The 17043-nt window shown below is 47.7% G+C and overlaps 1 protein-coding gene across 1 annotated transcript in view; it reads left to right on the forward strand.

Annotated features, from left to right (window-relative positions):
• Nucleotides 1–17043, forward strand: part of alg9 (ALG9 alpha-1,2-mannosyltransferase) — an 81862-nt gene that overhangs the window by 18590 nt on the left and 46229 nt on the right. The window contains exons 9-10 of the mRNA XM_033049951.1: nucleotides 4122–4244; nucleotides 12185–12339. Coding sequence (XP_032905842.1) covers nucleotides 4122–4244; nucleotides 12185–12339 — 278 coding nt within the window. The remainder of the gene's footprint in view (nucleotides 1–4121; nucleotides 4245–12184; nucleotides 12340–17043) is intronic.

Genomic DNA, 17043 nt, shown 5'->3' on the forward strand with positions numbered 1-17043 from the left:
CAAGTCTCATATTCCTCACTCAAGTGGGGTCAGATAAGGAAAGAGAGGAAGAGTGAAATGAAAAGCCGGAGAGAGGGTTTGGGGGAAGGGGACAGGGAGGCGGGAAAGGAGGATAAAAGGGAATATGAGACTTGGGGATGGAAGATGAATGTATGGAGGAGATGAAATGTCTGTGCACTGGGATGAGGTTGGGGAAAAGGAAAGGGGTGAGGTATTACTTGAAATGTTAATATCGTTGGGTTGTAAGTTACCCAAGCGGAATATGTGGTCCTGTTCCTCCATTTTGTGTGTGGTCTCACTCTGACAATGGAGGAGGTCAGGGACTGGGTAATCTTGGGGGACCCGTGGTTGATGGTCCCAGACCAGGGGAAGGAGACGCAGCCATTGCAGAACATTCTATGAACCACCATAACCATCATAACCTGCTTACAGAACGGAAACGTGTAGGAAGGAACTGCAGATGCTAGTTTACACCGAAGATAGACACAAAATGCTGGAGTAACTCAGCGGCACAGGCAACATCTCTGGACCTGATTAAATTTTACATTGTATGCCTCGTTGTCACCTTCCCCTAGCTAACAATGATCTATTCTTTCTACTTCCCCCCCCCCGCCCCCGCTCCCGCCCACTCACATCAGTCTGAAGAAGGGTTTCGACCCGAAACGTTGCCTATTTCCTTCGCTCCATAGATGCTGCCACACCTGCTGAGTCTCTCCAGCGTACGTAGCTTCCTCTTAAAGAAGTAAAGTTCCTTCCTGTAATTACACCTTGCAACGTTCCACATCTCACAATTCCCAAGTAAAAGTGAGTACAGCGTAGGTTCACGAGGTTAATTCCCGGGATGACGGGACTGTCATATGTTGATAGAGTGGAGCGGCTGGGCTGGTATACTCTGGAATTTAGAAGGATGAGAAGCTCTCTTATTGAAGCATATAAGATTATTAAGGGTTTGGACACGTCGGAGGCAGGAAACATGTTACCAATATTGGGGGAGTCCAGAACCAGGGGCCACAGTTTAAGAATGAGGGGTAAGCCATTTAGAACAGATGAGGAAAAACCTTTTCACACCGAGGGTTGTGAATCTGTGGAAATCTCTGCCTCAGAAGGCAGTGGAGACCAATTCTCTGGATGCTTTCAAGAGAGAGTTAGATAGAGCTCTTAAAAATAGCGGAGTCAGGGGATGTGACGAGAAGGCAGGAACGTAGTACAGATTGTGGATGATCAGCCATGATCATATTGAATGAATGTGCTGGCTCAAAGGGTTGAATGGCCTACACCTGCACCTATTATCTATTGAATTTATCTGAGGCAATCAAACTTACAGCCTCCACTTCTCTTTTTGCCAACAAGTGCAGGTAGACTTAATAGCAAGCTTTATTTATCTCAAACACTTGTATCAGATCATTCTTTTTCTGGAGAAAGTAACTGTCTCCACAACCTGGTTCAGCATTTTTTCCCACAGGTGTAACCTTTCAAATGTGGCGTTTGTAAATTGCAGATTGCTTAATTAAGTGAATTTGAATCAAGGAGTGACTGATCCTGCCTCGTTCGGTGGTTCTCTGCAACAATGGAGCCACCTCACCAACACTGCACCCATTTTAATGCACGTTATCTTAAAATACCTGACCTCGTTATAATGTCTCTAATTTGCTTGCGATTGTGCACCAGCTGCATTCCAATCACGGCTTGTGTGAGACAATAGTTCTCATTAAGTGAAAGATGTGAAAATGTGTCATGTTTCTCTCTGTGTGCGGGTTAATTTGGGCTTCACACTGTGGGTGCCTGTTGAATTTAATTGGAGATGTGAGCACAGTCTGGAGCTGTTTGTGTCGACACTTCGGGATTTTTTTTACTGAGACATGGTTGTAAACTGGCTTGTGCGTGTCGATTGAGCCACCCGTCCCGAGGACAGTAAGTGAGAAAGCAAACGCCATTGGCAGCGTAACTCCTGTAAAAAAAAATGCGGAAGAATTGCTCTCTTGCACAAGAAACCATACCGGTGACGCGGAGACATCTAAGACGGAGGGTGTAGAACAGTGAGCAACAATGGCAGAGGTCAAGCCATGCAGTCTTGGAAACAGCAACTTCCCTGTACCCGTTTAAGCCTAATGACATCATTTCTATAGGATTGGTGGCCAGAACTACACACTCTTGCCACTCTTGTGGTTGTAACAAGATGTCCAACTCCTGTACGCAGTGTCCTGATGGATTGAAGGCAAGTGAGCCCAACATCACCTTCAATCTGTCTACTAGTATCCCAATTTTAGGGGATTATGTACTTGTGCACCTAGGTCCGTCCCTCTGTTCTCCAGCGCTCTCCAGCGCCCGACCACTTGCTGTGGTGAGTCCTGCCCTGGTTCTACTTTTCAAAATGTAGTTAAACTCCATCTAACTTTTTGTGGCCCACATCCCTAGTTCATCTTGTTCCTGTTGTGGTCACAGATAACCCTTTTCACTGTCCATTACACCACCAATGTTGGTGGAACCTGCAAACTTATTAACCATGTTAACAACATCGCCATTCAAATCATTGGTGTAGATGACAGTGGCCTCTATAGCAGGAGCTGACTTGTAGCACAAGAGTTCTTCATGCATGACAGATACAGTCAAGGGTCTGAGCATCTGAATCGTAGAGGTACAGCACAGAAACAGACCCGAAACCTCCAGCATTTTGTGTCTATCTCAGTCATTGGATGTGGTACATCCTGACTCTGTGCCGTGGTAGCTACATGGGAATGAAATAAGTCAGAAGATAAACGGTCTGAAAAAGGGTCCCGACCTGAAACGTCACCTATCCATGCTCTCCAGCGATGCTGCCTGACCTGCTGAGTTATTCCAAAAATATATATATTTTTTTAAACTAAATCAACGGCATGTTCATGGACCTTCATTCCCCCTCGCTGCTTTGGGGCAGCACGGTGGCACAGCGGTAGAGTTGCTGCTTTACAGCACTAAAGACCTGGGTTCGATCCTGACTACGGGTGCTGTCTGTATGGAGTTTGTGTATTTTCCCTGGGACCGCGTGGGTTTTCTGCTGGAGCTCCGGTTTCCTCCCACACTCCAAAGATGTACAGGTTTGTAGGTTAATTGGCTTCGGTAAAAAATTGTAAATTGTCCCTTGTGTGTAGGATAGTGGGCTGAAGTGTCAGTTTCCATGCTGTATCTCGACAAGTCTAAAGAAATTGTAAGTTCACGGACATTTGCCAGCAAGGGAACACGGGTGTCACCAGGGAGCTGCCCGTGCTGGACCTTGTCTGAGCTGCATTGGAGAAGGTGCATGCCACTGTTTATTGGACCCTGCATGTTAAGAGGATGAATGGGTTCTGATTGAATGGATCACATAGCGGTTCATAAAACCCCTGATTTATCTTTCAATCAAAACATGTTGTCTTTTGAAGTACAATAAGTTGTTGAGTGCAGGACTCTGCCTAGAAATATATTTCACATGTTAATGATTCTTGGATCAGATAAAGGCTTCTGAATTTGATCTTAAATCTGCCAGAAGTCATTTCTTTTCACAATGTCCTTTTTAAAAAAAAAAGATGGTTGAAAATTGTGAAGCACCCTCTCTTGTGATCGGTCGGTCGGCTGTGATCCTGTCTGTCTTGGTGAGGGAGAGAGATAGGAGGAGCCACTGGAGGAGGACAATGAGATTTGTGGTGTTAGTTCCCATTTTCCAAAAGGAAGATATAAAACTCTCAACAAAACAATAGCAAGTACGGAGTAAGTAGCCTGGTCACTGGCAATAACTCATCGGCATGGGAAAGTTGAATTCAAAGGCCTGTTTCCATTCTGTGACTATAACTCTAATCAAAGAGCTGGAGCAACACAGTGGAACAGGCAGCATCTCTGGAAAGAAGGAATGGGTAATGTTTCGGATCGAGACCGTGGTCTCCAATTCCTTCTCTCCGAAGATGCAGTCTGTTTCGCTGAGTTACTCCAGCAATTTGTGTCTATCTTTGGTGTAAACCAGCATCTGCCACTCCTTCCTACACATATAACTCTACTCACTCATTGGTTCAATGATGAAATTAAAGCATCAAATGGAAATGCATTTGATGCATCTCATTCTTGGCTGTGTTGGGATATTAACAACTCCCTTTCTGTTTCTCTCCCTCCAGGTACTGAACCCTGGCCGTTTTACTTCATCAATGGCTGCCTGAATTTCAACGTGGTGTTTGTGTTGGCGCTCTGTGCCCTGCCTTTAACCACCCTCATGGAATTCCTGCTGCAAAAATTCAACGGTAAGGATCACAAAGCACAATGGCCAGCAGTAAATTGGTACGTTGTCATGTCTACTTTCATAAAAATAATCCTTCTCTGAATTTGATTTGGGTGGCACGGTGGCGCAGCGGTAGAGTTGCTGCCTTACATCGCCAGAGACCTGGGTTCGATCCCAACTCTGGGTGCTGTGAATACAAACTTTGTACGTTCTCCCCGTGACCGCATGGATTTTCTCCGACATCTTCGATTTCCTCCCATGCTCCAAAGACGTACAGGTTTGTAAGTTAATTGGCTTGGTATAAATGTAACATTGTCTCTAGTGTTAACGTGCGGGGATTGCTGGTCGGTGCGGACTCGGTGGGCCGATGGGCCAGTTTACGTGCTGTGTCTCTGAGTTAAACTAAAAATACACAAACTAAGCAAAAATGAAACTGCAGGGGGAAAGAGAAACTGAGGTGGAACTGCAGTGTAATGGCTCGATTGTAGTCGTATGTTGTCTTTCCGCTGGCTGGTCAGCACAACAAAAGCTTTTGACTATACCTCAGTACACCTGACAATAAACTCAACTGAGCGTTTAATTGCCATCTGTACCAAAATGGAGCAATGAAATTCTTACTTGCAGCAGCACAACAGGTCTGTAAACACAACACAATGAAGACAATAAACAATTAAGACAATAAACAAACAAAAAATAAGAAGTTCAATAAATTAAAAAAAACCCAATAGTGCAAAAACAAAAAGCCCAAATTCCCGAGTGCAACCAAGGCAGTTCGTAGTTTACAAAATGCTGGAGTAACTCAGCGGGACAGGCAGCATCTCTGGAGGGAAGGAATGGGCAATGTTTCGATTTGAGACCTTTCTTCAGACTCAACCCGAATCGTCGCCCATTTCTTCTCTCCAGAGACGCTGTCTGTCCCCCTTAGTTACTCCAACATTTTGTGTCTATTTGGATCTAAACCAGCATCTGCAGTTCTTTCCTTCACGGTTCGTAGTTTAGTTGGAATTCGGAGTGTTGAATAGCCGAAGTTTGGTGGGAAGAAGCTGCTCCTGAACCTGGACGTTAGTTTTCATACTCGTATCTTTTTCCCGATGGAGAAGTGAAATTCATGTGTGGCCAGGGTGGTGTGGGTCCTTGATGATGCTGGCTGCCTTTTTGAGGCAGCGACTCCTATAGATCGCTTTGATGGTTGGAAGGTCAGTATTGGAGTGGGCAGTGTTCACAACTTTTTGTTATCTTCTTTGTTCCTGGGCTTTGGAGTTGCTGAACCAGGCCGCCATGCAACCAGTCAAGTTTATAAAAGAGAGTAAGCGTTTACATTGAATCTTCTGACAAAGTAGAGGTGTTGATGGGCTATCTTCATGATTGCATCGATGTGTTGGATCCAGGACAGATCTTCAGAGATACTCACGCCCATGAACTTGAAGATTTTGACTCTCTCCGCCACCAACCCATCGATGAAGACAAATTTGTGGATCCTCGGCCGTTCTCTTCCAAAGTCAACAATCAGTTCCTTAGTTTCAGTGACGTTGAGAGCAAGGTTGTTATTCTAGCACCATTCAGTTAAATGATCAATCTCCCTCCTATATTATCCGTATTTCGTCCAACAACGGTGGTGTCATCGGCGAACATGAAGATGGAGTTGGAACTGTGACTGGCTACACAGTCGTTGGTACAGAGCGAGTAAAGCAGGGGACTGAGCACGCAGCCTTGAGTTGCCCCTGTGCTGTTGGTTATCGAGGAATAAGTGTTGTTGCAGATTAGTACTGATGGTTTTCTGCTGGTGAGGAAGACATGGACCCAGATGTAGAGGGATTCGCAGAGACCCAGTTCCGTGAGCTTGGTAACCAGCTTGGAAGTAATGATGGTGTTAAACCCTGAGCTGTGGTCTACAAACAACAGCCTGACGCATGCGTTTTTATTATCCAAGTGACCCAGTGCAGAGAGGAGAGCCGGCAAGATCTGTTGTGGCAGCAGGCAAATTGTAGCGGGTTTATGTTCTAGCTGGGGTAGCAGTTGATAGGACCTCTCATAACCAACCTCTCAAAGAACGTCATCACCATGGACATTGGTGGTGCTGTTCGGTAGCTATTAATGCACGTGACCGTACTCGTTTTGCCAACGGTATTATTGGTGCCATTTTACAGAGGTGTGAGGTTCCCACCTGCTTTATTGAGAAGTTGAAAATTCAAGATTCAAGATTCAAGAGAGTTTATTGTCATGTGTCCCTGATAGGACAATGAAATTCTTGCTTTGCTTCAGCACAACAGAATATAGTAGGCATAAATAAATAAATACAGAGCAGATCAGTGTGACCATATACTATTGAATATATATATACACACACACACCAGGGTGGCACAGTGGTGCAGCAGTAGAGTTGCTGCCTTACAGCACCAGAGACCCAGGTTCATTCCTGACCACGGGTGCTGTCTGTACGGAGTTTGTACCTTCTCCCAGTGACCGTGTGGGTTTTCTCCTGGTGCTCCGGTTTCCTCCCCAATTCCAAAAATGTATGGGTTAATTGGCTTTGGTAATATTTTAAATTGTCCCTATTGTGAAGGATAGTGCTAGTGTACGGGAGGATTGCTGGTCAGCACGGTCTCGGTGGGCCAAAGTGCCTGTTTCTGCAATGCATCTCTAAAGTCCAAACATCTAATGAAAGATCAAATCTTAGGTTGGACCAACCGGGAGCATTTCGGAGCTCTTCAGTGAAGTTGTGTACTTCATTTTAACATTTTGGTTAATTGTTACTGAACTCAATGAACAAAGTATAAGGAGCAATGAAGTGTAGACAGGAGGGCCTGACATGAGAAATGTGATGAAACCAACCACCAGAGAGCACACAAAATTGCTGGGGAAACTTGTGTACCTTCGATATTCCAGCATCTGCAGTTCCCTTTTGAACACCAGAGAGCACTCTTGGTTTATTTCAACATGTCTCAATGGTTCAATGGTACTTTGTTGTCATGTGTACACTTCAGTGACAGTTCTACTATACAATAGACACAATCATACTACATACAAGAGTGTAAGACACTTAGTCACCACATAACAGTCGCCACCTTTTAGGCATCATCTTTTATACTTCAAGCCTGTGGAATTCTCTGCCTCAGAGGGCAGTGGAGGCAGGTTCTCTGGATGCTTTCAAGAGAGAGCTAGATAGGGCTCTTAAAAATAGTGGAGTCAGGTATATGGGAGAATGGGGTACTGATTGGGGATGATCAGCCATGATCACATTGAATGGCGGTGCTGGCTCGAAGGGCCAAATGGCCTACTCCTGCACCTATTGTCTATTGTCTATGTCAAATTTTTTTTTAAGTGTCAGAGTCTTGACTTGTCCATGAGGGCCCGTTATCCTGGCGGCTGTACTGGCGTGGAGTTGCAGGGATCGGTCTGGCCTGGCGATGTGTCAATGTCCTCCACCACCGCTCCGTGCCGCTGCAGGCTGCGTCTGTTCCACGTGCTCACTCTCTTGGAGCACCGCCCGATCTAATGGAGCCCACGGCTGCTGCAGGGCCTCCAGCGACCCACTCCACTCCGGCCCCTCGTCACCGGCCCGTGAACGCAGCGTCCCCTCTCCTCCGGCCACCGCTCAGACTACGTGCCCCAGGGAGCCTCCCGCAGCCGACCCAGAGCTGCCTCCGAGGAACACGCGGACCACCAGTTACAGTAACGGTTCTTCCCCCTTGGTATTAGACTATTGAACAGTCCTCTCATAAGCTAAGTGTTTAGTCCTGATCTCCATAACTATCTGATTGCGGCCCCTGAGCTTTTTTTAAAAAATCTACTCTTTCTCTCTGACTAGCACGCCAACACTGTTATTTTCCTCGTTGCACTACCTATGTTACTTGTGGCTTGAATGTACTCATGTACAGTATGAGTTGACTGGATAGCATGCAAGCAAACAAACCTTTCACTGTATCCCACAACATGTGACAATATTAAACCGATACCAATATTTCTCTAATTGTCATGCTTTGTTTATTAGATTGGCATTGCGTGTCCTACATGCTACATGGACAGTACGGTGTGGTGTTTCACATGGACTGGACTGCATCAGGGGTGAAGATAGACAAAATACTGGAGTAACTGAGCAGCCTCTGGAGAGAAGGAATGGGTGACATTTCAGGTCGTGACCCTTCTTCAGCCACCCATTCTTTCTCTCCAGAGATGCCGCCTGTCCCGCTGAGTTACTCCAGCATTCTGTGTCTATCTTCGGTTTAAACCAGGACTTGCAGTAGGTTGGGCGATCGTTTCGCCGAACACCTCCGCTCAGTCCGCAATAACCTACCTGAACTCCCGGTGGCTCAGCACTTCAACTCCCCCTCCCATTCCCAATCCGACCTCTCTGTCCTGGGTCTCCTCCATTGCCAGAGTGAGCAACAGCGGAAATTGGAGGAACAGCACCTCGTATTCCGTCTGGGGACCTTGCGTCCGGATGGCATTAGCATTGAATTCTCCCAATTTTGCTAGCCCTTGCTGTCTCCTACCCTTCCTTAACCCTCTAGCTGTCTCCTCCCACCCTCCCATCCGCCCGCCCTCAGGCTCCTCCTCCTCCTCCCCTTTTCCTTCCTTCTCCCCCCCCATCAGTCTGAAGAAGGGTTTCGGCCCGAAACGTCGCCTATTTCCTTCGCTCCATAGATGCTGCTGCACCCGCTGAGTTTCCCCAGCAATTTTGTGTACCCTTGCAGAACCTTCCTCATTTTGTCTGCATCAGGAGTGGTCAGGTGTCAACTTCTAACAGTCACGGTGGTGCTTGGACGGATTTGTTTACGCTCCTGTCTGTAACTCTGTAACTGTCCCGTGCATATTTGATCAGTGATGCTGCGTTTTATATTAGCGGTGAACCTCAAGATGAAAACAATACATCTGTTTACTTGAACGGGGCTGTAAGTCTAAACCTTCAAAGAAGACCGTGTGCAGTTGGTGTCGTGTGGGCGCGGAGAGCTTTATTGTTTGCAGGTGGAACCTGTAACTGAAATATTTATGGATTCCGAGTCATACTCTGATTTTCAAAATAATAAATCGCCCGGGAACAGGATTCCTGGGATTCCTGGGTTTTCCCATCAGTTTTCGGTGTCCACACAGTTGTTTGTAAGGGCGGGTACAGAGTTGTGGACGAGGCAATGGGCCCTGTCCTGCTTGGGAATGGAGTCTCAGTTTATGGACCTGTGTGCATTTTTGCATCGCTCTTTTACAGAGCCTTTCATTTTACAATTTGTGTAAAGTCACGGAGTTGTGCAGCGCGGAAACTGGCCATTCCGCACAGCGAACACTGTTCCAGTTAACCCCACCTACCGGCACTTGGCCCACACCTTCAATGCTAGAAACCGGTCAAACCTAGACAGATTAACTTTTTATCCAGATGGACACAAAATGCTGGCGAAACTCAATGGGTCAGGCAGCATCTCTGGAGAAGAAGAATAGGTGACGTTTTGGGTTGGAAGCCTTCTTCAATTCATTGTCTGAAGAAGGGTTTCGGCCCGAAACGTCGCCTATTTCCTTCGCTCCATAGATGCTGCTGCACCCGCTGAGTTTCCCCAGCAATTTTGTGTACCTTCTTCAATTCATTGTCTAGTTTGGCTGCCTTTCCTGAAAATGCAGACAACATTTGCTGCTTTCCAGTTATCTGGTCCCTCGCTTGAGGTAATCTAAGGTTTTAAAATGTCAGTCTCTAGCTATCTCTTCCCTTGCCTCCCATGGTAGCCCGAGGCAAATCTCACCTGTCTCTGGGGATTTCTCCACTTGAGTCTGTGAATACCTGTTCTTTATTGATGGAGATTTGAATTACATTTCACTTTCCCCTTTGAGTTCTCCAACTGCGACATCAATTTCCTTTTTCTGAATGCAAATTTAGACAAGGGATATGGCGCAGAAACGCCCATGCCCAGATCTCTCCTGCATCTCAGTGCACCCCGCTCCTTCCCCGGTTATTCCAGCTCCCCTTCCCTGCTGAGTTTCACCAGCCTGATCGGGTTTCCTGCCTGAATGCTGCTTATTCTCGGAGCTGCCGGTTAGAGGCACTCGAGTGGCCCGACGCACAGCTGTTGGCTTTCCCTCAATTACAAACCCCAGGAGAAGCACCCAATGTGAAATGAAAACTGCAAGCACCGAAACAAAGCTTGCAACTATACGATCAGTTGCTTCCATAATTTTATATTTCAGTTTGTGTTCCTTGGTCAGCAAGTGTTCCTCTTGGACAAAGGAGTTCCCACTTCCCCAAGATTCCCCAAAGCGGAATTGCGATGCTTCGACTAGCAGCTGCCAGTGTACAAGTTCAGAGGCAGTGAGGGATCGCACAATGTGGCTTCACCCAGTAAACCCAGTGCCCTCGCAGACGCTCAGCAGATTGGACGCGTCTGTTCCCAAGCAACTTCCCTATCAAGCAGGCCTGATCTGAGTAGGTTGGAGAGCTCTCCATGTCATTTAGCATGGTCCACAAGCATCGGATCTGTGTACGTTCAAGAACTCTCCATCAGTTAGTATGGTCGACACAGATCCGATCTACAGTTTCGAGAACCCTCCATTATTTAGTACATCTCTGCCTTTCTGCGTTGAGTTAAAATGTTTGAATTATATTACAGCATAGACTAAATGCTATAAATTATAGTGACTTCAGTTTGAATTACTTTGTAATTAACCCATTTCTTTATTTTATTCCATGTAGTCAACACTGGCCACACTCTCTTGTGTAGTAGGAAGATCTACAATTCTTTGTTGTGTTTCAAGGTTGCAGGATGCCCAAAGTCCTTTTATACACGCCAGTGTTGCTTTAGAAAGGTAGTTATCAATCAAGGACACAAAGTTGCAGAGTAACACTGTGGTAGATAACCATATAACCATATAACAATTACAGCACGGAAACAGGCCATCTCGGCCCTACAAGTCCGTGCCGAACAACTTTTTTCCCTTAGTCCCACCTGCCTGCACTCATACCATAACCCTCCATTCCCTTCTCATCCATATGCCTATCCAATTTATTTTTAAATGATACCAACGAACCTGCCGCCACCACTTCCACTGGAAGCTCATTCCACACCGCCACCACTCTCTGAGTAAAGAAGTTCCCCCTCATGTTACCCCTAAACTTCTGTCCCTTAATTCTGGATAAAAATGCTGGAGAAACTCAGCGGGTGAGGCAGCATCTATGGAGAGAAGGAAATAGGTGACGTTTCGGGTCGAGACCTGTCTTCAAACTGATGTCGGGGTTGGGTGGGAAAAAGAAAGGAAGAGGCGGAGACAGTAGGCTTATGGGAGAGCTGGGAAGGAGGGAGAAAGCAAGGACTACCTGAAATTGTCACTATGGGTCAGGTAGCTTCTCTGGAGAACGTGGATAGGTGACGTTTTGGGAATGTAGAATGGTTCATTGTTAGCTGAGGGGAAGGTGACAAAGAGGCTTACAATCAGTAAAAGGTAATCAGGAGGAAAGTGAAATTACTCGGAAAACTAGGATGGGAGAGGGGGGATGGGGAGATTTTATTTTGGGTCTCAGACCCTTCTTCAAACTGAATGTCAGGGGACTCAGAGTGTGTTCCTCCACATCCCAGTTCTCCGACTAGTTTCCCTGTCCTCCTGATTATCTTTTACTGCTTGTAAGCCTCCTTGTCACCTTCCCCTCAGCTAACAATGAACCATTCTATATTTCCTTCTCATCGTCTGCTTCGATGTGTGTTTTCTCACCTTACCCTTCCATATCTCTGCCTCCTTCACCCCTGACTCTCAGTCTGAGGAAGTACCTCGACCCGAAACGTCACCCGCTCCTCCTCTCCAGAGATGCTGCCTGCCCCGCTGAGTTGCTCCAGCATTTAGTCTACCTTCGACTAGTTGAGGATGAAGGCCACTCTGTGAAGGTGCAGGTTCACGGCACGGGTTGTAAACGAGCAATTCCATGCCTCGGCTGTTCTCAGTGAACCTCTCCCTGACACTCTTGCCGTAACTCTTGCATTGACTCTCTTGCAGTGCACAACCTTGGCCGTCCGTACTGGCTGACCCTCTCGCCCATGTACATCTGGATCCTGATCTTCTTCACTCGGCCACACAAGGAAGAACGTTTCCTCTTCCCCATCTACCCGCTCGTCTGCCTCTGTGGGGCCGTGGCTCTCTCTGCGTTGCAGGTCAGTAGCTCGGTGTTTGGTCCGTCCCAGTTTGTTCTCCCCTGGCCTAGGACTTCACATGACCATGGCAATGAGGGATAAGGTGAATCTCTGAACCTTTGAGGAGGGGGGAAAGATTGAATAAGAACCCGAGGGGTAACTTATTTCACACAGAGGATGGTGGGTGTATAGAACGAGCTGTCGGCAGAGGGACTGGCCTTTTCTCGCCTCTAGTTTCCCCCCCCTCCTCCCCCTCCACCCACATCTACCTTCCAGTATGAAGAAGGGTTCCAACCCAAAACATCACCTATTTATTTTCTCCAGAGATGTTGCCTGACCCCCTGAGTTACTCCAGCATTTTCTGTCTATTTCCGGAAGAGGCAGTCGTGGCAGGTACCATCGCAACTTTTATCGAAGCATTTAGACGGGTACATCGATTGGATAGGTCCATGCATTCTAGGGATAGCGTAGAGTGATACGGGGCCAAACATAGGCAGGTGGGACTTGTGTAGATGGGGCATGTTGGTCGGCATGGGCAAGTTGGGCCGAAGGGCCTGTTTCTAAGCTGTATGACTATCATTAGAAAGGAGAAGGTATCTGAGGAAGGAGAATGTCCCCTCAGTGACCAAGGATGAAAAGTGTGTGTGGAGACAGGGAGATATCAGCAGAGTCTAAAGGTAGACCTTGTTAGTATTCATCAGGGTGAAGATGTGGAGGAGGGAGTGGTAAGGGACGGACACTGTCTGTGTCAGGAGGGAGGAAGTGCTGGAGATATTGGTACACGTTCCCCTGGAGATTTGCCCTTCCGAATGTATTGATTTGCTACAAGCTGTCACCTGTACCGAGACGCAGTGAAAAGCTTCTTCTTTCTTTGCGTGCTATCCAAGCAAATCATATTGTACTCGAGTGCAATCCCCATGGACTGGCAAGATCTATTCCAGGATGCTACCAGAAGCAAGTGAGGAGAACAATGGGGCTCTATCAGAGATGTTGGCATCTTCGTTATCCAGGGGTGAGGTGCCTGAGACGAGGAGAGCTAATGGTGGCCCCCCAGTCAAGAAAGGGGCAGTCGGGAAATTATTAGAAAAGGTTCCAAGGGACAGGATTTATGTTTAGTTGGGAAGCAGAGACTAGGAGAAGTCAGAATGGCTTTGTGCACAGGAAATCTGGTCTCCCAAATCTGATCTTTTTACGATACGATACAATTTATTTGTCATTTGGACCCCTTGAGGTCCAAACGAAATGACGTTTCTGCAGCCATACATTACAAACAAATAGACCCGAGACACAACATAATTTACATAAACATCCATCACATTGCTGTGATGGAAGGCCAAAAAAACTTATCTCTCCACTGCACTCTTCCCCCCGATGTCAGAGTCAAAGTCAAAGCCCCCGGCGGGCGATGGCGAATTGTCCCGCGGCCATTAAAGCCACGCCGGGTGATGCAAGGTCGCGCACCGGGTTCTTGATGTTAGAGCCCCCGGCGTGCGCTCGCAGAGTCCCGCGGCCATTCCAAGCCGCGCGGGGCGATGATGTAAGGCCCCGCTCCAGGAGCTCTTCAACCCCGCAACTCGGGCGGGAGAAGTCGCCGTTGTGGGAGCCCTGAAAAGCGGTCTCCCTCCAGGGACCCGCGGGCTCCCGGTGCCGCCGTCCGCCAGACCCGCAGTTGCAACCTCCGAACCTCCGGAGGTCGGGCCGCAGCAGCGCTCCACCACCGCTCCACCCGCTCTGGGCTCGGCCAGCTCCGCGACGGTGAGGTGAGTAGTCGGCGCCAGAGCCCCCGGTCTTCCTGTTGGAGGCCGCTCCTCGTTGCAGCCCCAACGACAACGGAGACCCGACAAAGAAAAGGTCAGGTCTCCCGTGCAGGGAGAGATTTAAAAGTTACCCCCTCCCTCCCACCCCACCCCCACCCCCCCACACACATACCCCAACAAAAAATAACAAAAACTACATAAAAACATAGACATAAAATAATAAAAACGCAGACGGACTGCAGAGACCGCTGCTGACGAAAGTCGCGCCGCCCACCGAGGCCAGGTACAACACCGGGGCCAGGTAGAACTTTTGAGGAGGTAATTAAGAAAATTGGAATAGGGCAGCAGATGGGGTTTACATTAACAAGACTTTTGAGAAATATCCGCGAAGTGGGCTAATCGAAAACGTTAGTGCACATGGGTTTCAAGATGGTAAACTGTATGGAAAATTGGCTTGAGTATAGGCAGGAGGTAGTGATGGCTATGTGTTTTACTGACTCGACGTCTGTGTACTGCATGGATTGGTGACGGGACCTTGTGTGAATGACTTGGATGAGAATGTTGGATGAGAACCTTTCCATGAACGACAGATGGTGCGGCAATGTCCAGCTGACTGGCACGTTGCGCGGCATCTGCGCCAGGCCCATCCTTCGCAACACCGGGGCCAGGTAGAACATCAGCAGGTAGTGACACTTTGGTGCCCACGTGCCTTGGCTCTACACTCCGCCTGATGCAGCCACACACGAAGGTGGCCATCATGGTGAGGGCGACGTTGGGCACGCTTTTACCCCTGTTGTCTGCCGACTTATGCATTGTGGCCCATCGCGCCCAGCCTCGAGATGTTAATCCAGCCCAGTCTCTCAGGCAGATGTGAAAAATCCCATTGTAGGGCAAGTAGGCGCAATGAATTCTCCACCACTTCTCTAATAGGGGTTTGATCCTGACTGTCTGTATGGAGTTTGTACGTTCTCCCCGTGACCGCGTCGGCTTTCCCTGGGTGCTCCGATTTCCTCCCACATTCCAAAGACATGCAGGTTTATAGGTTAATTAGTAAAAATCAGTAAAAATTATGTTGGCCCTGGTGTGTAGGATAGTGCTAGTGTATAGGATATATCCCTGGTGTGTAGGATAGTGCTAGTGTATAGGTTGATTGCTGGTCGATGAGGACTCGGTGGGCCGAAGGGCCTGTTTCTGGGAACTATTTCTCTATAGGGCCTGTTTCTCTAAACTAAACAAAAACTAAACTAATCAACATCATCAATGGTTTGTTCGGTAACTTCATAGTGACTAAGTCAGTGCATGGAGGCCTGGGGCTATTGACCTGAAAGCATGGGTTCGATTCCCACCAAGGCAGGCATGGGAACGTAAACCAAATAAATAAATAAATAAAGCTGCCGTGAGCGTCAGTGTAAGTGACGATGCCTGAATGATGCACGAAGCAACCGTTCAGCAGCGGCTGCTGACGATAGTCACTGACCTTGTCAATGATGTGCACATTTTGTGAATTAAATGTTTGGGAACACGATAAGAGCTGAGCACTTTTTTAAGAAACGTTTATCCGAAGGCTTTGGGGGGGGTGGGGAGGTGGGGTGAAACGCTGCAAAGACTTTTAAAGCTGATTAACGTTGCTGTAAGTGTGCAGCTGGCCACGTGGCTTACGTCGGGCTCTCCAAGGAGATGACCGCATGAAGGTCGCGCTGATAAATGATGCGGGCTATTAATGTGTGATCTTCAAACAGCAGCAGTGCCAAATGCACCGATACATCACATGCACACAAATATGGCACTTTCACCAAATCCTAAGGGAAGAGCAGAGCAATTAATGACTGGAATAGATTTCCCCTGAAACGTACCCAGGCTAGCGTCTGCCGCGGTTACTGCGTGGGAAGCAGGCATTGCAGATGCTGCTTTAGATTTTAGAGGCCCTTCAGCCCACCGAGCCCGTGCCAACCAGCGATCACCTCGTACTCAGGCACTATCCTACACACACGAGGGGCAATTTACAATTTACAGAAACCAATCGACCTACAAACCTGTACGTCTTTGGAGTGTGGGAGGACCCGGGGAAAACCCCACGCAGTCACAGGGAGAATGTACAAACTCCGTACAGACAGCACCCGTGGTCAGGATCGAACCTGGGTCTCTGGTGCTGTAAGGCAGCAACTCTACCACTGTGCCACCATCCTACCGTGGTTAATAGACAACAGGACACAAAGTGCTGGAGTAACTCAGCAGGTCAGGTTGAACATGGGGTACATGGATAGGTGACGTTTTAGGTCGAGACCCTTCTTCAGACTGATTGTGAGTGGGGGAGAAGAAAGCTGAAAGAGGGGAGTGGCAGAACAGAGCATGGCAGGTCATTGGTGACCACAGGCAAGGGGATATTTTGATAGGCAGCTGGTTGGAACAAAGTCCAGCGGTAAAGATAATTGCTCGTTTCTAAGCTTCCCCCCCAGCCTAGTTTCAGTAAAAACAGTGAATCAAGCACTTGAAACAACTAAATTTTATTTTAACAAAAACGCGTCACAGTTCAACTACTGTGCCTATCCCACCGCAGGTTCGATCCTCGTATCTGCCTGTTCAAACCCACTAGGCCTCGCTCAGACAGAGACACTCCAGACGTTCACGCAGTCCCAAGCTCACGCAGTCCCAGAAGATCGACACTGGACCTCGTGGTAACGGGCTTTTATATGTCCCGGGACCTCGAGGGGCCAAACAACATGGGGGTGGTCTCTTAATAACCCAATTACAGATATCGATTAACCCCATACATAACAGACATTTCCCTAACCCAGCAGCTCAATACATTGTATTCAAACTGGACTTCGCAAGGAAGCCAACTTAGAAACATTTATCCTGATCTACAAGAAAACCAGACAAGGCTCAATACCTCATCCAATCAACACTCGGCAAAGTCAAACTCTGCAACATTATTTACAATTATTTACAAGGTGTATGTCTGGTTTGC

The sequence above is a fragment of the Amblyraja radiata genome, chromosome 33, assembly GCF_010909765.2.
Source record: "Amblyraja radiata isolate CabotCenter1 chromosome 33, sAmbRad1.1.pri, whole genome shotgun sequence".
NCBI lineage: Eukaryota > Metazoa > Chordata > Chondrichthyes > Rajiformes > Rajidae > Amblyraja > Amblyraja radiata.